Here is a 26111-nt window from a genome sequence, read left to right as displayed (position 1 = left end):
GCAGTCTCCAGACGACCCTGAAGATCCTGAAGAGCTGACACTGCATCGTCTCCAGACAACCTGGGAGACCCTGAAGAGTTGTAACACTACATCGTCTCCAGACGACCCTGAAGAGTTGTGATACCGCGTCGTCTCCGTGCTGCTCACAGTAGACGACGCGACCCTTAAGAGCTGTGACACTGCGTTGTCTCTGTGCTGTACTGTGCTGCCCACAATAAACAGACGACACTGTCGTCTCCGTGCTGTAACACTACGCTGCTTGCCCCGGCTCTCACTCCTTCACTCAGGAAACCTGTTCGGCTGTTCCCCCGGGTCGGGACAGAAGGGAAGGTGTTCCATTAGAGTCATGATTATGTTAACTAGTCATTTAGAGCTTTGTTGTCCTTCCAAGCTGATTTCTAGCCACAGTCAGCTTCTGGGCAGGTGGCCACAATCTGCTTTCCATCATACCCAGACAGCTGTTTTAGCAGCAGTCCATCTTGATTTATGGCCAGGGTACCAAAGCTCTGCCATTGAGCATCATCTCCCTACCATACCCATGGCATGGTGGAATTTTCTCATGCCATCGAAAAAATAACCAGGCGATGACTGTGGTCTGCACACTGTGAACAGTGTAATAGTTGAAATCGATTGCCTATCATTTGCGTCATTAGGAATGCTGTGTCTTTTCTTCTTTCCAGATTATGCAAGTGGAATCTTCAGGTAGTGCTTGAGGGACACCAGGAGTACAATTTTCATTGTGAGGGGAAAACAAGTCCCACGGTTTCCCCTAACACTGGCATTAGTCAGCCAGAAATCTTGATCACAAGAAATATAGGGACCAGCAGTTAGCGTAAGGGCTATGTCGCTGGACTACCATGTAATCCACCGCAGTTCACGTTCTGGACCCAGTGGCTTAAAACTCGCCAGGCGCGTGTGCGTGCATGCCCAAGATCCCGAGAGGAAAATGGAGGAGAAGAGATTGTGGCGTGGCCATCCCCCCAGGGGGTGATTTCTCGCTTTCTGTCTCTCTGTCTGTCTCTGTCTGTCTGGCGAGCACACGTGCCCTATAGCAAAAACCCCTTAAAAAAAAAAAAAGAAATATATCTAGGTGGGCCAAACTGATGGCTAATTAACTCATCCATCCAAATTTGTGTCTGACCATTTATTCGGGATAATGATTTTTAGTGCAAGATAGAAACATTTATCTAGTTCCATGACTTAATTCTTATGAAGGTAAAGTATGAGAACCATCACAATCATATTATTAACTGAATTCCTATTGAATATTTCAATAGTCATCATTATCTGTCTTTTTTAAAGAAGTATTTAATTTTATTATTATTATTATTATTATTATTATTACTATTACTTAACAGGATTCTTCCTACCTCCTGTCCCTGGCATAGTATCTTTGAGATGTATATTTCAACCCATTACAGTATATTCTTGTGCTTTTCTGTTCCCAAGACACAGAACTTCTCTTTTCTTTGAGATGTAGATTAAGTCATTCTTTAACTAATCTCTTCCCAAGACACAGATCTTCCCTTCCAATCACCACCTAAGAATTGTGGAATCCACCTATAACCTACAAGCCACCCCTCCCCCCCTTCTACATGTCTCGCCTTTTTGGGCCAGACCAATGGAAAATCTCTTCACTAAATGTTGTCTATCAATCTCAAAAACAAATAAAAGGAACCCCTGTACATGATCATCCTGAGAGAAGGCATGTATGCCTCTTCTCCAGGCCTAGGTCACTCATATTTGTCTTGGAAATAAACCGCATTAATGATTAATTATTAATTTTACAGTTGGTTATTTTTTCCATCGACATATTATTATTATTTTTTTTCAGTTTGGCCAGAGAGAGAGACAGAAAGAAAAAGAGTGGGAAACCAAGCTGTCAGGTCTGGGATTTGAACTGTGGTCAGCCATGTGAGAGTCCAGTGCCCCAACCACCACACCACCTGCTGACCCCAGTATATATCTTTATTTTATTTATTTATTTATTTTTAAAAGAATTATTTTATTTAACTTTATTGTTACTATTTTCCAGTTTGATCAGCAAGAAATAGGGAAAGCGAGAAAATTAAGCCATCAGGTCTGGGACTTGAACCATGGTTGGCCATGTGGGAGTACAGTGCCTTAAACCACCACACTATCTGCTATCCCCTCTTTTTTAAAAAATGTTTATTTATTTTGTCTATTTATTTATCGTGAATTTCAAGTCACTGCCCTGGAACTTGAACCACAGTCATTCATGTGGGAATCCAGGACCTTAACCACCATGTCACCTGCTGGGCCCAATGTCTTTAAACTGACACAATTAACTCATATAAAATGTTTACTTTACTCCCCCAAAATTAGGAAGAAAAGAAAATCAGGTATAAACAAAAAATAACTAAGCAATTAATTAAGACCAACTTTTTTCTTTTAGAGGTTTTTGCCTAAGGGTGTATCCGCTCACCAGAGAGAGACAGAGACAGTGAGAGGGAAAGTGAGAAATCACCCCCCAGGAGAGATGGCCATGCCATAATCCCTGCTCCTCCATTCTCCTCCCAGGATTTTAGGCACGCACGCATACGCATCTGGCATGAGTTTCAAGCTACCGGGACCAGGACTCGAAATACAGTTGACCATGTGGAAGTCCAGCAACGTAACCACTATGTCATCGACTGGTCCCCCAAAGCAACTGTTTGAGGGAAAGAAACTAGCAAAATAGTGGGACTAAGTTTAACCATATCAATAATTTTATTAACTATAAATGGTATGAAATTTTAAAAATTACACCATTGTAGACATTAAACATTATCTTCAACTCTGATCACCTTCACTCATTCACAAAAGGCATGATAATGCAAGGATTATGTACTTTATAATATATTTTAAATGAATAATAGACTTCTCTTCTTTGGGGGGTAGAGAGACTTTTGCTATAGGGCACACGCGCTTGCTGGAGAGACAGAGAGAGACACAGAGAGAGAGACTGAAATTGAGAAATCATCCTCTGGAGGAATGGTCACACCAAAATCCCTTCTATTCCATTCACTTCTCAAGACTTTGGACACATATGCACATGTGCCCGATGTGCGTTTCAAGCCACCAAGCCTGGGAATCAAAAGCGGTCAGCCATGTAAGAGTCCAGTGCCCCAACCACTAAGCCACCTTCTGGCCCCACTAGACGGAATGTTTTTAAAAACTCATATTTAATGGAGAGGTGAAGGAATTTGTTCCAGATTAAGAAGTGCCAAGAGCTTCATGACTATAGCATTTCAGACTACACTCTAGATTTTCTTTGCTTTTAAACAACATGATTTCTTAATTGAGAGAATAAAGGCTCTAAATGGATCTCAAAAGCAGCTTGGGAGTTGAATAGTGTTTTTATGAAACAATGCTTTGATGAATTAAGATGAGGCAACTCAGAAACGTATGTCTTACATGATCTTTGAAATGTACATGTGTACCACAATAGTGCAATTTGTTATGAGTCCGGAAACTGTTAATTGACTTCTTAGAGTAAACACAATAAGTAACTTACCACATTAAGTGACATACGAGCAACTTTTCTTCCTCATGAATGCATCACACACGCCAGTATGTGCATACAATCTGTACACGGAAACACTCTCCTCACTCTATCAAGCAATGACATTGTATCCTTACCACCCTCTGCCAAAATATCCTTGTACGAAATCCCTTCTGACATTAGGATTATGCCACCACATTGAATCAATACTTTGAAATTAAAGTAAACATGTTGAGCTGATTTAGTATTTTAGAACACAGAATATTGGGTTTTTATAAATTTAAGTTATTCTACAATGTGTAATGTTTGGACTTCGGGAACTGTGCCTGTAAATCCATTTCTGTCTTAAAATGATATACTTACATATTTGCTCAAAAAGGCTGTGTCAGCAATGTATAGTGACTGAACGAAACAGCAAAAATGGCTTCTCTTTTTATACTTTCACATACCGCCAGCTAATACCCTCTTTAAAGGAATACAGTGCTTTGCTGATACCATTTCTTTAACTTTGGAATCATCACTAAAAGAAAAGAATTCCCATTTTCCAAGAGAAAGGAATAAAATTTACCAAACAAGGTAACTGGGATAATCCTGGGTTCTAATTCAAACACTGCTATTTACTATTAATTGCTCTGTAACTTCAAGTTTCTTTAACTTTTTGAGTTTCAGTTTTCTCCTAATAAAAGGATATTTAAAATGTCACCCTCTATACCAACATGGTTATAGGATAACATTTATTCATTCAAAACTGTTTATAGGCCATCTACTCGCTGGAGGGCACCGAAATGCTAATGAAAAATAAGGATAGTCCCTGCTCTCAGGAGGTCTACAGATCAGCTGGGAGACAGACAAGCAAACAGGCAATGCTGTTTAATAAGACATTTGCACAGGACATCATGAGAACCCGGAAGGATTAACACGAAGACTTTTTTAGCCTCTTAGGAGGTGGTATGAAAATTCCTCTGGGTAGTTTACAAGACGTGCTTGGAACAAATACTCCTGTAAACCACTTGGTGTGGTAAGGGAAGCAAAAAAGATGTTCTTAATTTGCAGAAAATGGTTGCGAGACAGACTTTTTTATTTTATTTTATTTTCTACAGGGCACATGGGCTCACCAGAGAGAGACAGAGAGAGAGAGAGAGAGGGAAAGTGAGAAAGGAAGCCACCAGGTTCAGGACTCAAACCATCGTGCGTGTACTCACCGGAGAGACAGAGAGAGACAGTGAGAGGGAAAGTGAGTAATTGCCCCCTAAAAGGGGAAATGGCCATGCCACAATCTCTTCTTCATTCTCCTTCTGGAGTTTTGGGCATGCATGCACATGCACCTGGATAGCCAGACAGACTTCTAATCAAGTAGGTTCTGTGAACTGCAGAGCCTTGACTTTTCTGAGCTTGGAGGCCCATGCACCATGCAGTTTGGAGGAGAGTATAATACTCTGTATAATACAGGAAGAATTTTAAAGAAGATGGCAGTGGAGACAGGAGAGAGAAATGAAATTCTGAAATGCTAGAAACTCGAAGACCTTGAGGAAAAGATACAGCAAAAAGTCTAAATGGATCTTAAATTGAGCCATTCGTTGTGCCAGTTGTGTTGCTGAGTCCCCTGCCAATAACCATCTTGTTCCTATTGTTTCTATTCGCTACACTTTGTAGAAGTGAGTTTTGGGGAGATGGCTTGAAAAGAAGCTTAAAAATGCTGTTAAAATAGGGGACCAGCAGTTGGCATAATGGCTATGTCGCTGAACTCCTATGTAGTCGACTGCAGTTCGAGTCCTGGACCCAGTGGCTTAAACTCATGCCAGGTGCGTGTGGGTGCGTGCCCAAGATCCTGAGAGGAGAATAGAGGAGAAGGGATTACGGTATGGCCATCCCCTCTGGAGGGGGTGATTTCTCGCTTTCTGTCACTCTGTTTCTCTGTCTTTCTGGTGAGCGCACGCGCCCTACAGCAAAAAAACTCTCAAAAAAAAATGCTGTTAAAATAGGTGATATGTCAAAGTGCCATCTAATACAATGTGAAGGTATTAGGCACTGCTTCCTGGAAAAGGTGTGGTTTAAATAGACATAAGAGAAGATTTCGGGCGCGTGTGCGTGCGTGCCCAAGATCCCGAGAGGAGAATGGAGGAGAAGGGATTGCGGCGTGACCATCCCCCCTGGGGGGTGATTTCTCGCTTTCTGTCTCTATGTCTCTCTCTGTCTGTCTGGCGAGCGCACGCGCCCTACAGTGAAAAATCTCTCCAAAAAAAAAAAAAAAAGAGAAGATTGGATTCACCCAAAGGTGATAAGACTCAGTATGATTAAGGATGAGAGTCAAGAGTATGGCACATTTGAGGATCTGTTAAATGTTAATTTTACAACATGGGAGAAATGCATCATAAAGACCATTACATAGAGCTTTGTTCCATTTGTCCTCTCTTCTTTGCTTAACCATGGATCCCATTAGGGTTATATTGCCCATGACTACTCTTAGGTGACGTGGAATAATTCAATGCAACCACTTTTACAAAAAGGAGTGATAGTGAAGGGAGAGACTCATGCATTATTCTACCATTTGCCAAGGAGACTCCTTCATTTTATTAAATACATTTGTTCCATTTCTAGATAATTGCATCCTGTTTATAACCATTATGTTTTCTATATTATGCTGCTACCACCCAAAATCAGACCTTAATGTTCTACAGGGTGATTATAATGGTATATTAGAGATCATTTTCAGACTGTTTACCTCCTTTTCTGCCAATTAACCCTTCACCTTGGGGAGTATATACATGGAAGGTCCTTTGACTATGAGCTTTTGTATAATCCTTAATGAATTAGGTCCAAACTCCTTACTGAAAATTTGTTGCTGATATTCCCTAAAGTTTGGTATTCTTTCAAGCTTATCCCTTATTAATCGCCAACATATAGATGTACACCAAAATTCATTCTTTAAAATCACTCTACATTTGCATAGATCAATATTTTTATTAATTATGCTTATTTTGCTATATCTCATACTTTCCTATGTCTACTTATAAATCCTATTTTTTCTAAATTATAGTTTTTTCCAAGACTTTCCTGATACCCACTCACCATTCCCTATGAACTACAGAGAAGATCAATTCTTAACTGTATTTCTATTTGCCTTTAAATTTAAAAAATATATTTTATGTTTCTGTAATACATGTGCCATTTTCTGAGGTGAAAATTGAAGGGGAAATAGGTCTAACAACACTTGCTTCTATAATAAATAAATCCCAGAGCATTTGTAAGTTAATATTAATTCATTTCTCTTTAATATAAAGTACTAAGCATGTCCTTTCATCAGTGGCAGGAAGGCTCTGCTCCATGTAGTCATTCAGTGTTGCAATATATAGAGGTTTGGGGTATTGTTTATATTGGCTATTTAAGTATTTATTTATTTTTCATTTATTATCATTATTCTTCAGTTTCAATCAGAGAGAGACAGAGAAAGGAGAGTGAGAAAGCAAGCCACCAGGTCCAGGACTTGAACTGTGGTCGGCCATGTGGGAGTCCAGTGTTTCAACCACCATGCCACCTGCCAGAGCCCATATATTGGTTATTTAAAAAAAATAATTACTTATTTAAATGTATTTATCATCATTATTATTTTTAATTTGCTACAGGACACGTGCATTCACCAGAGAGAGACATACACAGAGGGAGAGAGAGAGAGAGACAGAGGCAGAGACAGAGAGAGAGGGAAAGTGAAAAAGTAAGATGCCAGGTCTGGGACTCACACAGTCAGCGTCCAGAGTCTTAACCACCACAGTACCTGCTGGCCCCCTATACTGGCTTTTAAGCTTACTCTGGGCATCCAAATCATGCTAGCTGATGTGGAAAGAGAAAGTGGAAAAGGCACACCCCTTATTAATGTTTCTCAATCCTAAGGTGAAACATTGGATTGTCGGGGAAGTCATGACTTAATTTTCTATGCAAAAATGTGCCATGACTTTCCCGACAACACAATATATACTTTCCGTTCACAATCAATATATGACAGCTGTCTCATGGCCCAATCTGATTCAAAGGGAACAAAAATAAGGGACGCAGAACCTGGCTGAGCAGCTATTTCTCAGCAATAACTCTACATTGTGGGGAAGCACATATATTTGGTGAACAGTTAGCCATCTCTGCTACAGTGATGAAAAACAAGTGCTCAGGGACCAGCAGTTAGCGTAACGGCAATGTCACTGGATTCCCATGTAGTTGACAGTGGTTCAAGTCCCCGACCCGGCAGCTTAAACTCATGCTGGGCTCACGTGTTTGTGTGCCCAAGACCCCGAGAGGAGAATGGAGGAGAAGGGATTGTAGCATGGCCATCCCCACTGGGGGATGATTTCTCCCTTTCTGTATCTCAGTCTCTGTCTATCTGGCGAGCACATGCGCCCTATAGCAAAAACCTCTCCCAAAAAAGAATAGAAAAAAAAAGTGTTCATAGATTTTTATATTATATATAAAATAATAATTATTAAAGATTTTCATATTATATATAATATTAAAGTTATTATTATTAAAGTATTAGTGAATATATTGTTCCTTTGTCTTCTGACTTATATTTACATGTTATTACTTATATTTATATATTATTTGCCCTTTTTTCTTTAATGTCTTTAAGATTTCCTCTTTATGCAAGTGATTATGATTACTGTGGTTTCCTTTGTTTTTTATTGACAAGTTTATGTCTTTTTAAATTTGTGGACTTAAAGTTTTTTTCTTTTTCTCTTTTTTTGAGAGGTTTTTGCTACAAAGTGCATGCACTCACCAGAAAGAGAGAGACAAAGAGACAGAAAGCAAGAAATCAACCCCAGGGGGGATGGCCACGCCACAATCCCTTCCCCTCCATTCTCCTCAGGATCTTGGGCATGCACGCACACACGCTCGTCATGAGTTTAAGCTACCGGGTCTAGGAGTCGAACTGCAGTTGACTACATGAGAGTTCAGTGACATAGCCATTATGCTAACTGCTGGTCCCAGGCTTTTCTTTTTTTAAATTTGAAAATTTTAACCATTTCTTTACCTTTTTTAATACTTTCTTCATTCGCTTTTATGGGACTCCAATTACATGTACATTGGACCACTTACATTGTACTACATGTCATTGAGGCTGTGCTTATTTTTACAAGTATTTTCTGTGTATACTTTATTTTAAAATGTTTTAATAACTATATTGAAGTAAAATTGGTATGCAATAAACTGAGTGGTTTTTTTTCAGGTTTAGATACATTTTTAAATATGTATTTTATTTTTTATAAATTCAATCACTATATATCATTACAACATCCAAAATAAATTTTCACAGTATGAATATACTATGTATTAGTCCAGTTAAAGATATTATCATCTACATTATCATCAACAGATAGCTATCTGTGAGTTTTATTTTTGATAGCTTTTAATCCCTGTGTCTACAAATCTTTTCTTTTGCAGTGTCTAGTGCTATTAATATCATCCACTTTATTTTTCAGTTTATATATTTGTCCTTTCTAGGAGTGTGACTGGATTTTCACTAGTCTCTTCATCATGTTCATGTATTTTCCTACCTTCTAGAACATTTAAAATAAAATAATATTAATGGTAATAGTTGTTTTAATATATTTATTTACTAATTATATTATCTGTGTCATTTCTGAGTTTGTTTATATTGTTCATCGTCCCTCTTCATTATGTGGGTCCAATTTCTCTGCTTTTTGCCTGCCTGGAAAGTTTTGATCGGATGTTAGACATTTTAAATTTTGTATTACTGGGTGCTATAATTTTTTGCATTCCTTTGAACAGTATGGGGATTTTTCTCTGTGTGTCAATGTATGTTGTAGCTAAGTTATTTAGAACCAATCTAATCCTTTTAAGGTTTGTTTTTAAGCTTTGTTAAGCTGAACTGGTTCTAGAGCAGCCTTTGATTTAGGTCTAATTTGGGTTTACTATTAAAGCAATACTCTTATACTGACTGTATTCAATGCCTTATGTGTTCAAAGGTTACCCTGTTCTACCTGGTAGGAATATGAACTATTCTCAACCCTACATGAGTTTTAGGGATTAATCAAGGCTGCTTCTGTACATTCATGGGAAGATCAGTTCTCAGCCAAAGATTCAAATGGAGATTGCTGCAGATCCAGAACTGTATCTCTCTTTATAGCTTCCTCTTCTCTTACTTTTTTCCTCTTCTCTCTCTCTCTCTAGCTCTCTTTTATGAGAAAGAAGAGAATGGGGGTGTATTTTTGACAAGAGTTTCACTATTGCGAGGCTCTGTCACAACCTCCCAGTTGGCTAGGACTACAGATGCATGCTGCAAGCTTAGCCTGTTCAGCTCGGTCCAGGATCTGGACCCAGGCCTGTCATGTGGCCCCAGACTTACATAGTGGTACTCTTCCATTGTGCCACTGCGGCTGGGCCAAACAACATTTCTTTTTAACATATATCATCTTGTGGATGGGACTAGCTATAGTTCAGGATAGCTAAGTCGGGAGGCAGTGTAGCTCAGAGCTTGAAATCAAGGACACAGAGTCTGATGTTTATCAGACCAGCTCCATCACTCCAGCTAGATGACCTTGGAGAAGAAGGTACTTTATTCTCCAAACCTTGATTTTCTTAGTGCCTCAGAGCTTGAAATCAAGGACACAGAGTCTGATGTTTATCAGACCAGCTCCATCACTCCAGCTAGATGATGACCTTGGAGAAGAGGGTACTTTATTCTCCAAACCTTGATTTCCTTAGTGCATTCATGGCTTGGGTTAATGTCAACTGGTCTGGACTGACTGCTTGCTTATCCCCAGGGCTACTGACCCTTGGCCAACGTTATAGTACTTATTAACTAAAGATAAATACTATCTGGAAGTTGTTTTTTAACAGGATGTATCTGCCTGTTTGCAAAGTTAGTAATAATGATCAGATCTGTGATTTACATCTGGTTTTGCTGGAGGTTGGGAGACGTTACAACTGTTAGGAACGGACACACGGCTGGGATGTGCCTGGTGAATAGCTCATGGTAAGAGACTCCTCGAAAGAACAGACTTCAGACCTACGGTGTGCAGCTGCTTTTCCTGACTGTGAATAGAGGTTTGAGATCTGGAGACTGTAAATCCTGTACAATCCCACCCTGAGGTGGGATGGCCCAAAGGTCATCCCTGAAATTTTGGAAACCCTTTGAGTGTATCGCCTTCTGCTATTGTTGTATATGCCTGTTGCCTGAGAACAAACTGAGTTCTGTGATTCCTTTCAGTGATCACTTAAGATGATTAACATGTAATTAATGCACTGAGAAATAGTAATGACAATAATCTGCCCATTACACTGTCCTACTGAAGAGGAAATGAAAACAAGCTATGTACAGGGCTTGGTCCTGTGCCCGGCACTTCATAAGTAGTTAACAAATGGTAGTTACAGTATTTACCAAAACATTGCTCAGGAGAAAACCTTTTAATCATTCGGAGGCAAGAGAGAATCCTATAAATTATAGCAGCAGTGGAAAATTTCACAGAGAAGGTGAAACTTCACTCTATCCTTGGATGATGAGTTAGTGTGCAGGAAACAGTGAGGAGGCCATGATACCAACCAAGGAAATAGGATGAGCCAGGCACAGAGTCAGGAACTAGAATGGTATTTCTTAGAGATCAGAAAGGGGACCAGCAGATGGCGCTGTGGTTACATCACTGGACTCCCACATAGTTGACTGCAGTTTGAGTCCCAAACCTGGCTGCTTGAAACTCACGCTGGACACGTGTGCATGAGTGCCCTAAATCCTGAGAGGAGACAGAAGGAGAAGGGATTGAGGCATGGCCCTCTGGGTTTACTATTAAAGCAATACTCTTATACTGACTGTATTCAATGCCTTATGTGTTCAAAGGTTACCCTGTTCTACCTGGTAGGAATATGAACTATTCTCAACCCTACATGAGTTTTAGGGATTAATCAAGGCTGCTTCTGTACATTCATGGGAAGATCAGTTCTCAGCCAAAGATTCAAATGGAGATTGCTGCAGATCCAGAACTGTATCTCTCTTTATAGCTTCCTCTTCTCTTACTTTTTTCCTCTTCTCTCTCTCTCTCTAGCTCTCTTTTATGAGAAAGAAGAGAATGGGGGTGTATTTTTGACAAGAGTTTCACTATTGCGAGGCTCTGTCACAACCTCCCAGTTGGCTAGGACTACAGATGCATGCTGCAAGCTTAGCCTGTTCAGCTCGGTCCAGGATCTGGACCCAGGCCTGTCATGTGGCCCCAGACTTACATAGTGGTACTCTTCCATTGTGCCACTGCGGCTGGGCCAAACAACATTTCTTTTTAACATATATCATCTTGTGGATGGGACTAGCTATAGTTCAGGATAGCTAAGTCGGGAGGCAGTGTAGCTCAGAGCTTGAAATCAAGGACACAGAGTCTGATGTTTATCAGACCAGCTCCATCACTCCAGCTAGATGATGACCTTGGAGAAGAGGGTACTTTATTCTCCAAACCTTGATTTCCTTAGTGCATTCATGGCTTGGGTTAATGTCAACTGGTCTGGACTGACTGCTTGCTTATCCCCAGGGCTACTGACCCTTGGCCAACGTTATAGTACTTATTAACTAAAGATAAATACTATCTGGAAGTTGTTTTTTAACAGGATGTATCTGCCTGTTTGCAAAGTTAGTAATAATGATCAGATCTGTGATTTACATCTGGTTTTGCTGGAGGTTGGGAGACGTTACAACTGTTAGGAACGGACACACGGCTGGGATGTGCCTGGTGAATAGCTCATGGTAAGAGACTCCTCGAAAGAACAGACTTCAGACCTACGGTGTGCAGCTGCTTTTCCTGACTGTGAATAGAGGTTTGAGATCTGGAGACTGTAAATCCTGTACAATCCCACCCTGAGGTGGGATGGCCCAAAGGTCATCCCTGAAATTTTGGAAACCCTTTGAGTGTATCGCCTTCTGCTATTGTTGTATATGCCTGTTGCCTGAGAACAAACTGAGTTCTGTGATTCCTTTCAGTGATCACTTAAGATGATTAACATGTAATTAATGCACTGAGAAATAGTAATGACAATAATCTGCCCATTACACTGTCCTACTGAAGAGGAAATGAAAACAAGCTATGTACAGGGCTTGGTCCTGTGCCCGGCACTTCATAAGTAGTTAACAAATGGTAGTTACAGTATTTACCAAAACATTGCTCAGGAGAAAACCTTTTAATCATTCGGAGGCAAGAGAGAATCCTATAAATTATAGCAGCAGTGGAAAATTTCACAGAGAAGGTGAAACTTCACTCTATCCTTGGATGATGAGTTAGTGTGCAGGAAACAGTGAGGAGGCCATGATACCAACCAAGGAAATAGGATGAGCCAGGCACAGAGTCAGGAACTAGAATGGTATTTCTTAGAGATCAGAAAGGGGACCAGCAGATGGCGCTGTGGTTACATCACTGGACTCCCACATAGTTGACTGCAGTTTGAGTCCCAAACCTGGCTGCTTGAAACTCACGCTGGACACGTGTGCATGAGTGCCCTAAATCCTGAGAGGAGACAGAAGGAGAAGGGATTGAGGCATGGCCCTCCCTTTTGGGGTGTGATTTGTTGCTTCCTATCTCTCTCTCCCATGAGTACATGCACCCTATAGCAAAAATTTTTCTCTCTTAAAAAAAAAAAAAAAAAAAAAAAAAAAAAAAAGAGAGATCAAAGAATGTAAGCTTAACCAGGAAGGAAAAGTTACTGGGAGATGAAGCCCCATAGGTATATAGGTATACAGGGAGCTTTTCCAACACTGTCTACAACCCTACTAATATGGGAAAATCCTGAATGCTTATCCCCCAAAAGAGCTGATGAATAAGCTATGTTATAGTCACACACCAGACTCTAATTCAACACTCACTAAATGAACTACAATGACATGTAACAATATGAATGAATCATAACATGATACTATTATAAACAACTGAAAAATATATGCCTTTTACCAATATACTCGTGTAGGTGTTCCTTGACTTACGGTAGGGTTACTTCCCAAGAAGCCCCATAAGCTGAAATAAACTGGAAATACTGTAAGTGAAAATGGCCATTTCTTAGACATGGTAGGATGAAATAACACAAAACACAACATCCCCAAATGCTGGCAATGGAATACCGCAGAGTATTGGTTCTTTACCTTGGTGACCACGTGGCTTATTGGGACCTGTGACCTACTGCTGCTGCCCAGTGTGCCAAGGGTATTAAACTGTATGTTGGGAAAAGGTTAAAACTCAAAGTTCAGTTTTTACTGAAGGCATTTCCTTTTGCGCCCGCATCAAGTAGGAAAATCATAAGTCAGTGGTCGCTTGTGTGTAGGTCGTGTGTGTGTGTGTGTGTGTGTGTGTGTGTACGTGCGTGTTTGTGTGTGTCAGTTAAACCTATATTAAAAGGATAGTGAAAGAAAATGTGCACTGTATTTAAGACAGCAGTTATCTTGGGAAGTGGGTGGCAGATGAGTGAGATGAGGCCTTGAAAGCTGGCTGTTCTTACCAAAGTTTGAACTTTCATATTGGCCATTAGGTCCACAGGGGCTTGTTACCTTATTAACATACACACATACATACATGCAGAAAAGAGAACCATGCCTCAGTCATCCATAAGCATGCCATGAACCACGGATCACGATTCATCCTATTCTGTGATCTTGAAGTCTTTTACAGAAAAAATAAACATGAAAGCAAAGGCTCAATAATGCAAAGCCTTACTTTATATTCTTATTAATATAAGATGAAAAAAGGAGAGACATAGAATATATCTTCCATGGCAGACAGTAATCCCCCCCAAACCTTTAACTTGCTACCCTTTATTTTCCATGCTTCTCCAGCTAGAGCAATGAAAATGCAATTGGATGATGTGACTTATTGTTAAACCAAAGTGTGAGGAATAAACTCCAACGTGTGAAACCACCGAGATTTGAAGAGTTGCTCGTTTCTCCAGCACAAAGTAGCCTGTCCCGATAACGTGTCTTCGTTGCAAAGACCTTAGATCGTGTGAAACCACCGAGATTTGAAGAGTTGCTTGTTTCTCCAGCACAAAGTAGCCTGCCCCGAAAACGTGTCTTCGTTGCAAAGACCTTAGACAGTCTACATTCCAGAGTTACAGAGTAGATGTTACACATTATATAAAGGACTGATACCTTTATCACACTTCATGATGAAAATAATTGCCTCTAATGCATCAAGAGAAAAGAACACTAGAACTGAAGTCATTCTGACATCAATTCTTTGACTGGTAATTTCTTCAGAGAAATGACCTCCTTGGAAATCAAGAAGTCAAACGTTAGGACTACATTTTTAGAGCCTGAAGTAACTGAAGGTAAATAATAAACTTTCAATACATAGGAAAATATTCAGTGTATGTATACATGTGAGTTTCTCAATCTAACCACTAGATGGCAGCATTCTTCCAAAAATTGTTTCATGAGCACACTTTTAATCAAAATAGGCTTATCTTTCTCCAGTGGGATAAATTCAAGAGATTTCTTTTATTTACTTATTTATTTAGAGAGATATTTGCTATAGGTCATGTGTGCTTACCAGGGAGGTAGAGACAGAGAGACAGAAAGTGAAAAATCACCCCCCAGGGGGGATAGCCATGTTGCAATCTCTTCTCCATTCTCCTCTTGAGATTTTGGACATACACATGTGTCCAGTGTGAGTTTTAAGCTGCCCAGTCTGGGATTACAAACCTCAGTCAACTACATGGGAGTCCAATGACATAACCATTACACCAGACAACATGCTGCCTACCACACTCTCCTCTACCCCATCTTGTTTAGTACTTGTGAGCACAGGGGCTGGGTCTATAGGCTGGCTGGAGATGCTTGCTACATACAGGGAAACAATGATAGCCAAATAAATGCTAAACTTACTTAAGTATGTGTAAAGTAAGTTAAAACTTACTCCAGGTCTGTATGTATGTGCCTGCCTACCCAAAAGCCCAAGAGGAGAATAGGAGAGAAGGGACTGCAATGTGATCATCCCTCCTCAGGGGTGATTTCTTGCTTCCTGTCTCTCTGGAGAGCACACATGCCCTATAGCAAAACTCTCTCTTTCTAAAAAAAAAAGGAAAAAAAGTCATATTCAAAATCTTCTCTCCTTTCCAATGCTGCCTGCACCCACACAGATGCAAGTGCTTAAAAACAGTTTGATACTCCTTGAGTTACCTTTCTTTGTGAATGTGAAAAAACCTCTTTAAAGTCATTAAGTGAGTTTGTTAATCTGCCAATGTTATGACAATAATACAATATAAAAAGATGTAGATAGGGCCAGTAGGTGGTGTGGAGCTTTAGGCGCTGAATCCGCACATGACCAGCTGTGAGGTTCAAGTCCTTGACCCAGCAGCTTGAAAATCATGCTGGACACATGTTTGTGCATGCCTAAAATCCTAGGAAGAGACTGAGGAGAAGGGAGGGCAGCACGGCCATTCCCCTAGGGGGTGAGTTCTCGCTTTCCCTTTATCTCTCTCTCTCTCTCAGGTAAGCACACATGTCCTATAGCAAACTATTTTCTTTTTTTAAAAAAGTAGTCTTCAGACCAGCAGTTAGTGTAATGGCTATGTTGCTGGACTCCCATGTAGTCAACCACCGTTTGAGTCCTAGACCTGGTGGCTTAAACTCACACTGGGCGTGTGTGCGTGCCCAAGATCCTGAGAGGAAAATGGAAGAGAAGGGATTGTGGCATGGCCATTCCCCTCGGGGGTGATTTCTTGCTTTCTGTCTTTCTCTGTCTTTCTGTCTTTCTGGCGAGCACTTGTGCCCTATAACAAACACCTCTCAAAAAAGAAAACAAAGTAGATGGTCTTAGTTCAGAACTTTTTAGAACACATAACTAATAGAAATAGTATCAAATGCTGAGAGTTGTGGAATTTGAAGGTCTGAACAATGTGTGGAAAAATATTCCTTGGTAGTGATACTTTGAAGAATCTTTTCTAATTAGTGTATATATATATATACACACACACATATATATATACACACACTATATAATTAGTATATATATATACTATATAATTAGACTTGGTCTCATTTCTGTCAGTTAAGTGCCATATAAATATGAGCATCTAAATTTTTTGAGTTACATTTTCCTTGCTTGAAAAGTGAGATTTTTTTTTTAGTAGTTTTTTGCCTTGGGGCACATGTGCTTGCCAGGGAGAGACAGAGACAGTGAGAGGGAAAGTGAGAAATCACTCCCAAGGAGGGATGGCCATGCTGTTAACCCTTATCCTCTATTCTCCTCCTGGGATCTTGGGCACACATACACACGCACCCTGCATGAGTTTTAAGCCACCGGATCTGGGATTGTAACCATAGTTAGACATGTGGGAGTCCAGCGACATAACTGCTACGCCATTTGCTGGTCCCATAAAGTGAGGATTTTAATGCCTGTCTCTACTGTTTAACAAGATTGCTGTGATGTATTTTCAAACATTGTTAAGTCCTGTTAGAGGTATTAATGTGATCCCTCAAAAACATACTTGTGCAATATAAATATAAAATATTTGTGTTGTCTTATAAATATAAATTTATAAAATGTATATAAATTTTATAACTATAAATTTAAAGTACACATGAGGAATTGCCCCTGCAGACCTATGTAGCTAGGACCGTTTTGATTATTGGAAGAGGTAACTGTCTTTCAGGTAATGAAACTCTTAGCTTAGATTACAGATTATTAAAAGCATGGAACCTGATATCAGATAAAAACAAAATGTAATACTACTCAACAATTTCCCAGTAGCATAACCTTTGGCACTTTTTTTTTGGTCTCTTTTACTCTTTAAGCTTCAGTTTTCTTACCTCTAAAATTGGGATTGCCATATTCCCTACTGTTAATAATAGCTTAACATTAATTAGCAGGTATGTCTTTTGAACATTTAATCTGAATAGATGACAGACTTTAGAAATTATTTATTTTGAGGCACACAGAAGAGACTTTAACAGCAATTAATTATCCCAGTTTTTGCTTAAAAAAATCTTTGAATAAAAGTTTGTTTGAAATGAACTACTATAACCACACTGTGGCGCTCTTTACTCACTTGAGATTTTTCATTTCAACTATTCCCAGTAAACTGTGCTTTGTAACACGCAATGCTATATTATTCCTGGGGACTTTATTGTGTTTTCTTACAAGTTCCCAGATATCTTAATCATTTATTGCAAGGTTTCATAGAGATTAATATACCAATCCTAAATGATTAAAAAGTAGAAATTTAGTATCTTGACATTGTAACATCAAATTCAGAAAATACTGTAGCTTCATGCTTAGATTGTGTCTGTGCGTGTGCACAGGTGTTTCCAAAGCAACTTAGTCACAAATGTGCAAACTCAAGAAGATTCTCACACAGCCTAGCAATACATCAACCCCTTGACTTGGTTTCCTGAGGTTTGCCACCCTAATAACACTCCATAACTCAAAATGTAAAACACATAACTTCGCAGAAACAGAAACAAAATGACAGACCTAACTGAGAAGAGAGAGACTCAAGCAACAATATTTATTGAGGATTTTTTATAGTCAAGTTACTGGAATCTACTAAATACAGATATATCCCATAAGTCCTTGTCAATGAGCTGTTGCTTAAAAGTAGCTCAAGTTTTTTTTTTTCCACCAAAGACTCTTAATGAATTACATGGAAAAAGAATAGACACCACAAATGTCTAAAACATTCTAGACAGAAAGACATATAAGCTTGTTAAAAGATGAGGCACCTTAGAGACTGACTTTCACGGGAGGTCTAACCTAGAGATGTACTATGGGGAGGAGGTGAAGGAGCCTGCCACCTCTCACTTTGCATCATTAGGCCTCATATGTTGAGCCACTGCCAATAATTCATTTATTCCATAACTAGTTTTAATTATTTAAGAGTCACAAATGGCTCTATGCTTGGGATATATCAAAACAGTCCTTGCAACATGATCCTTAGGGTCAGGAGACAAAAGTGAGAAGAGCTTATTAAGGTGAAATGTCAGTATTTTCCCCCCTTCATTTATGACAGACCATGAGAGAGAGAGAGAAAGAGAGAGAGAGAGAGAATCTCCCAATGGGACCTGGTCATGCCACAATCCTTTCTCCAGTTCTCCATCCTGTCAGGATCCTGGCATGTTGCCACTGGGGTCAGGCTGAGATTCAAACTTATGAGCCATGTGAGATCCAGCTTTGTCCACACAGTGTTTACCTACTGCACTGTGGGACCAGACTGAGAAGTCAGTATGATGGATGGGACAAGGCGGGGGCATGGTCAGGTGGCAATCCCTTCTCCTCCATATCTCTGTCCTGTTGGGACTTGGGGCATGTACACACATGTGTCTGGAACATCTTTCAAGCTGCCTGGGCCTAGGATTCAAACCACATAGTTGGCCCTGTGGGATCTGGCTCCTTAATGACTAGCCAAGGGGTCAGCAATGAACATAGTGGTTTTTTGTTTGTTTGTTTGTTTTGTCTTGTTTTGAAGTCTCCATTACAAGGCTACTGTTGGGACCAGAAGTTGGCATAATAGCTATGTTGCTGGACTCCCATGTAGTCAACCACGGTTCGAGTCCTGGATCTGGTGGCTTGAAACACATGCCAGGCACATGTGTATGTGTACCCAAGATCCCAAGAGGAGAATGGAGGAGAAGGGATTGCGGTGTGGCCATCCCCCCAGGGGGTGAGTTCTCACTTTCTGTATCTATGTCTGTCTTTTTGGCGAGCGCACACTCCCTATAGCAAAAACCTCTCAAAAAAACCTCCAAAAAAACAAAAACAGAAAAAAAGGGGCTATGGTGTATTCAGTTAAATAAATCCATTCTGAGCACCTACTGTATATGCTAAACTCAGTAATAGGTGCTGGCACACCAACGGTGATCAAGACTAAGTGCCTTCAACAACTTCAGGCAAGTGCACAGGTAATTACATTACAGAGTAATAAAAGGGGCTCATTTCCAAGGTGCTCAGCGTGATATAGGACGGGCACCTGGCCTTGGTCTAGGGACTCAACTATGTAGTCAGGAGAAGATGGCATGAAACCTGAGCTATGCAAAACAAGTAGGACTTAATGAAGCAAAAAGAAGAGAGAAGACTATTGTAAACATGTTTAAAGGCAAGTAGTTCTAAATGGAAATAGTGTGAAAAAGTAATATTCCTAATTATAGTGTCACTGCCTATTAAATATGGTAATTGATGTTTCTGATAAATCATTTGAATAGCTGTTAGAAACAAATTTTCTTTTTGATTATCTGGCACTGACCATTGAGAAGGGCATTGAATTTGGTGGGCATACTAATTTGGCTACTGGGAAGGATTGTGGCTCTAATTACTATATTTGATCAACCCTAAGATGTTATTATCTGAAAGATATGCCAATATTTTATGTTGCACTAGGAAAAAAAACTGTAAATAAATGTTTTTCTCAAATAGAATTTTTATTTCACACTTAGGAAAGAAGTCTTTTAAATGTATGTAAACAGTTTATTACATATCAGTGTATATACCTAAAGAAAAAATGTAAGTAAAATAATTGCTTAAGACAGTCCTACAACCTCTTTATATTTAAAATCTGTTCTTTCTTTCTTTCTTCCTTCCTTTCTTTCTTTTTTGTTCTAAAAGCATTGAGCTCTGCATCCCTCATACATTAGTCCGTCAAGATTTTCGGTGATGTACACATTTTTAAAAGCCTCCACTATTTTTGGTAAAATGTTCTTTGAAGCTGCTGCTGAAAATATTGATGGAGAAGCTTTCTCAGTCTTTCCAGAAAGTGTGGAAAGAGGGCTTTTCGATGCCAGTTAGCACTTACATACCTTCATGGATGATCCTTAAGAGGGTTACTGACTGAAACGTCAAATGGCTGTAGTTATTCAGTCATGTTACCAGTAGTAACAGCCGTGTTCGTCGGCACATAGTCAGTAATAACTACATCACAATCGCAGCTTGGCTGACAGTGATGTGCGAGACACCATCAATAAGATGCTAATTTTAGACATGCTTTTATTTGAAAAAAAAAAAGTGCCTTAAGAATGATGAAATATGGAAAAGTGAAAGGATAGGTTATCAGACTATTCATGACAGAACTATTTTTTTTCTTTAATTTGCTAGAGAATACATGTGCTTACCTAAGAGAGAAGGAGAGAGAGAAAGGGAGACAAAGAAAAAGAGAGAGGGAGAAAGCACCCCATGCATGGCCATGATACAATATTTTTCTCCTCCATTTCTCTAGTGTGCTGAGATTTGGGGTATGCACACAGACAGGCCTAGCATGTCTTACTACTTGTCTGGGACCAAGATTCGATGCATGGTTGGCCATGCGGGATGTGGCTCCCTTAACTCTGAGGCCAAGGAGCCGGCCTGAACACTTCTTGTATCTGTATAATTTATTCTACTTCCAAGGAATCTTTTTTTTTTTTTTTTTCAAACTGTGGTAATAGGAAGATGGTCCTCCTTTGTGGACTTGCATTCCATGATCATTAAAAGGAAGTCATACAGGGGCCAGCAGGTGGTGTGGTGGTTAAGACTGTGGATTCCCACATGGCTGACCATGGTTTGAGCCCTGGACCCAGTGGCTTGCTTTCTCACTTTCCCTGTCTTTTTATTTCTCTCTGGTCAAATTAAAAAAATAATAATAACAATAATTAAATAATTTTGTAAAAAAAGAAGTCATATAAGTGCTGTCAGCTAACATGCACTTAGTATATATGTCTGAGACTGTTTGAGTACTTTTCAAATATTCATTCATGTTACCCTCACAACCATTCTCATTTCACCGGTGTAGAAACTGAAGAATAGAAAATAAGTTGCTCAATATTACAAAGCTAGTAATTGGCAGAACATGCATTCAAACTGAGAGAGTCTGGCTCCTCCGTCTGCACTCTTGTATAAATGCAAAACATAAATGTCAGAAATGTAAAGCAAAACAAAACAGCCCCAGCATTTACAGATCTGTTTATAAGGAGCATATGATTATTCCACAACACCTCTCCTGGCTTTAAGCTCAAAGTCTAGCTTTCAGGGTGCTTCCTGAGCATCTGACTCCTCTTCTGTCTTTGGATTTGCATTTAATTCCTTCCCCAGCAACAGAACTTTCTATGAATAGCAGAGTGTGAGAGCCGGTGTAGAATTTTCAACTTCAGCACTGTTGACATTTCGGGTTGAATAATTCTCGTGTGGAGGCTGGTCTGCACATTGCAAGATGTTTATCAGCATCCTTGGCATCTACCCACTAGGTGCCACTAGCACTCCATAATTATGACAACTGACCTTCTTAAGACATTACCAGCTGACCTTTAAGGCACAGAATTGTTTATGGCTGTGAAGACCTGGGTTAGAGCACAGTGAGAATAGGGTGGATTTCCTGGTTAACTGATTTCATACACAGTGCATATTGGTTCTTTCTTTCTTTCTTTCTTTCTTTCTTTCTTTCTTTCTTTCTTTCTTTCTTTCTTTCTTTCTTTCTTTAATTTGCAAGAGTGTGCGCACTAGTCAGAGAGATATAGAGAGCCAGAAAAAGAAAATGAGAGTTAAAGCACCCTCCCAACGGGGCTTGATCATATCGTGGTCCCTTCTCCTCCATTTCTCCCTCCTGTTGGGATTTTGGGCAAGCACACACACATTCAGGCAAGTCTTTGAAGCCCCTGGATGCAGGACTGAAACCAAATGGTCAGCCATGTGGGATTGACTCTCTTAATCACCAGGCCATGGGCCAGCACAGTGCATATGATGCTTATGGTTCTAATTCTCCAATGACAGTGCAGACAAGGAGGGTTTACATTAATAAACACAGTGTGCCTTGTTAGTATAGATTTTACCAATGAAAAAAGGGGAAGGGGGTAAATTATGAATGTAACTGACAGATGGAGGAATAAATAGAGGCATTGCTAACATTTTCCTGCTGGACTTATGCCGTATTTGAATACATGAATTTTTTATTACAACTGGAATTCGAAAAAGATTTCATGAAAGTTTGATTTCTAAGTAGGCTATTATGACAAAAGGAAACATCAAAGTTCGACATTCTTGTCAGTGGAAATAGCCGATAGTTCTCGATAATTTAGTTGTATACCCTTTAAAGAGCTCTAAGTACAATGTATTAGAATAAGAGAATAAAGAAAGACAACCAGATACATTATCATCTTTCTTTATGCTAGACACATGAAAGACTATATGCTGGTAAACTTATTGATAAAATACTGCTTAATAAAAATAGTATAAAATTAGAGCTTTTGTAGTATATCTCACTTAAATTTTTTTTTCCTGTGTATTTAAAATAACTTAAGGTGAGGGAAGGAAGAAAAATACCATTAGAGGGAATACTATGAAGGATTTTGCCAATGGGAAACGATCTTTTTAGCAATGAACTTAGGCTCTGGGGTCAGAATCTGTAAATTCAAATTCCTAATCTATTTCTTAAAAGTGCCATTGTGAGAATCAACAAGAAGATCATGTAAACGCCTAGTTTATGGCATATAATAGTCCCCCCACACACACACACACACACAGACATACACACACAAAGTTACTATAGTTGGGAAATTTATATCTTCCACTTCAAATGATTTGGAAAGAGACTAGATTTCATGCATAGAGCCTAATCATTATTTTTTTCTGGTTTTTTTTTTTTTTTTTTTTTTTTTTGGAGAGATTTTCACTGTAGGGCGCGTGCGCTCGCCAGACAGACAGAGAGAGACATAGAGAGAGAAAGCAAGAAATCACCCCCCAGGGGGGATGGTCACGCCGCAATCCCTTCTCCTCCATTCTCCTCTCGGGATCTTGGGCACTCACGCACACGTGCCCGGCGTGAGTTCTAAGCCACCGGGTCCGGGACATGAACTGCGGTCGACCACGTGGGAGTCCAGTGACATAGCCATTACGCTAACTGCTGGTTCCCCCAATTTTTTCATCCATTGTCTAGTTGGCTTGCCCAAATCATGGCTCTTCTCACCTCCCCCACCATTATTAGTTTCAACTAAAAATATTGAACAGTTTACTTTTTTTTCCTGGTATCTTTTCTAAATGTTTTTTCTTGAGCTTTTTAACACTTCCGTGATCTCTCCGTGTCCTATCTTTTCATCATCATTTAAGTCTACCCACCAACAGATATTCTCTATTCTAGCTATCCGATCACCCACAGTACCTTTCCTGCCTAGTCCATTAGTAACTCTGCAACACCATAACAAGCTGGTAGGATGATATTTTATGGTAGAAAGGTTCTTGTTTGTTCCAAATCTCACCTATTTCACTTTCAAGCAAGGCCAGCCAAATTCACTCAGTCAGTAGGGTCCTGGAGGAAAAACATCAAAATGCTAGACGTCTAAGTACTAATATTCAGAGTATTTTGCTTGTTCTAAACTATATCAGACATGGAATGGCTCCCCCTTTTCTAACACCTGGAAGAAAAGAGTCAAATGGTGTAATTACAACCACTGCTTTCTCCTCTGAATGCGACTTGGGACTGTGAATGATGGTTTATATTTTATGTTCCTTTATTTGTTGCTTAACATGCACATAGTGCTATCTGGGTGGCAGCCCCTGTTCTAGATATTAACCTAAAATTTAAAGCAGTCCTATGAGACAGACACTGTGCCTAGGTTCATTTTATAGATGTGGCAGTAGAAACTCTTCTAATGAACAGAAAAAATAATTTGTTTGAGCTCACTTAGGAAGTAAGTGGCATGACTGGGCTGTGAATTCAGGGAACATTACTCTAAGAGTCCCTTCTCTTAACACTGTCCTGATGCTTTGAAAAGAAAGTAAAGATTCTACTACCCTCACAAGGATGCCCGGCAATATATCATGCTTGAATATTTAATTCGAATTTTTTTTCTTCCTTCCCCAAATCATGTCCTTCCAATATTAAAGAGGGTTTAGATACAAGAGGGAAAAAGTGATTCTGGGCAATTTGAACAGAACAGAAGTTTGTTGAAAAGGAATTGGGGCAGAGGGGAGCGAAATATTTACAGATACAAAAATGGAAAATTACCTGTTGATAATAATGTGAATAGTAATATCTTTGACTGGATTAATATGCAGTATACTCATGCCCAGCAAGTCTATTTCATATGCTGTAAAAATGTACAGTCATTACATGTAAAAAAGAAGAAATTTTAAAAAGAATAGAAAGGCTATTGACAATGAACAATTCAAAATGATTGAACTTGGAAATGGGGTAGGAAGAAAAGAGGCTGAGCAGCAAAATGATACCAAGAATCAGTCTGATGAAGTCACCGCTGCTGCAGTTACCACTGCTGGACACGGGATGCCAACGCTTTCCTATTGTTACCATGGTGGCACAAGCATCACTGTTGCTGTGGAAACCAGGTACTACTGCTGCTGCTGCTCCGACTGACCAGGTGGATTCCTCACTGATCCCTGCTTCTTCTGATGCCTCCACAGGCCAGTGCATCTGATGGATCATCCTAGCTGATGTGCTCATCTTACATCACACCTGCCTTCCCAGGAGTCTGGAAAGCAAATATCTTGCCTTCTAGGGTTGGAGGTTAAAACAAAAAAGGCCTGATCTTTGCAAAATTTGGAACATACTTTTTCTTTTTTAAGAATGTTTTTATTTAACTTTATTTATTTATTTTAATTGGACCAGAGAGGGACAGAGTGGGAGAGAGAGAAAAAGAGAAGGGAAGTGAGAAAGCAACCAGACAGGTCTGATACTCGAACCGCTGTTGGCCATGTGGGAGCCCAGCGTTGTTAATCACCAGGCCACCTGCAGGCCCCTGGAACATACTTTTTTGAACCATATTTATTTGGGACATACTTACACTAAAACATTATTTGCTGAGGCCGACAGGTGGCGTGGTGGTTGGGGTGCTGGACTCCCACAGGGAAGGCAGTGGTTTGAGTTCTGGAACTGTTGGCTCGGTTCCTCACTTTCCCACTCTCTCTTTCTCCCTCAATTAAAAAATTAATAATAATAATAATTAATTAATTAAAATAAACACTTATTTTCATTTTTAAGAGAGATCATTGCTATATGGTACATGCACTTGCCAAAGAGAGAGAGAGAGACAGAAAGTGACAAATCACCCCCAAGGTCACACTGCAATCCCTTCTCCTCCATTCTTCTCTTGGGACTTTGGACACACATGCACGTGAGTCCAGTGTGAGTTTTAAGTGACCAGGTCCAGGACTCGAATCATGGTCAACTACGTGGGAGTTCAGCAATGTAACCATTATGCCACCTGCTGGTCCCTAAAATAAATAATTCTTTTAAAAAAATTGCTGTTTATGTGAAATTTAAATTTAACTAGGCACCCTGTATTTTTATTTGTAAAATTTGGCAATCCTATTGCACTCTTAATTTCTGTATTCAGAGGAAAACAAGCATTCATACGATAGAAATTTCTCAAAACATAGCAAGAAATTTTTCTACTGAGCAGGGATCACAAAGACTAACATTTATTACACTTCAAACATTTTTCCGTAGTCACAGCATAACAACTGGGTGCTATGCAAAAAGTGTTTTCTACCATCAAACTAACATTCAATCTATCCACCAGTCCCCTTCCCCCGCTCAAATTAGTATCACTACCAATTTCATTGTTCAACTAATTTGAGGTGATTTTTTTTTGATAGCTTGCTTTTATTTCTAGTGTAAATTAAGCTTTTAACTCTACATAAACCTCCTTTATACAATAATAAGTGGAGTT

At 39.6% G+C, this 26111-nt stretch overlaps 1 protein-coding gene across 1 annotated transcript in view; it reads right to left on the bottom strand.

Annotated features, from left to right (window-relative positions):
* Positions 1-24865, bottom strand: part of KCTD3 (potassium channel tetramerization domain containing 3) — a 103512-nt gene extending 78647 nt beyond the window's left edge. The window contains exons 1-3 of the mRNA XM_027774710.1: positions 24652-24865; positions 14619-14738; positions 14378-14565 (exon numbers count right to left, since the gene is read on the bottom strand). Coding sequence (XP_027630511.1) covers positions 14378-14565; positions 14619-14738; positions 24652-24865 — 522 coding nt within the window. The remainder of the gene's footprint in view (positions 1-14377; positions 14566-14618; positions 14739-24651) is intronic.
* Positions 24866-26111: the final 1246 nt, after the last annotated feature.

This window comes from Tupaia chinensis, unplaced genomic scaffold (assembly GCF_000334495.1).
Source record: "Tupaia chinensis unplaced genomic scaffold, TupChi_1.0 Scaffold000473_1, whole genome shotgun sequence".
In the NCBI taxonomy this organism is placed as follows: domain Eukaryota; kingdom Metazoa; phylum Chordata; class Mammalia; order Scandentia; family Tupaiidae; genus Tupaia; species Tupaia belangeri.
Note: the sequence above shows the minus strand (reverse complement) of the source record. Positions and strands in the feature narration are given on the sequence as shown.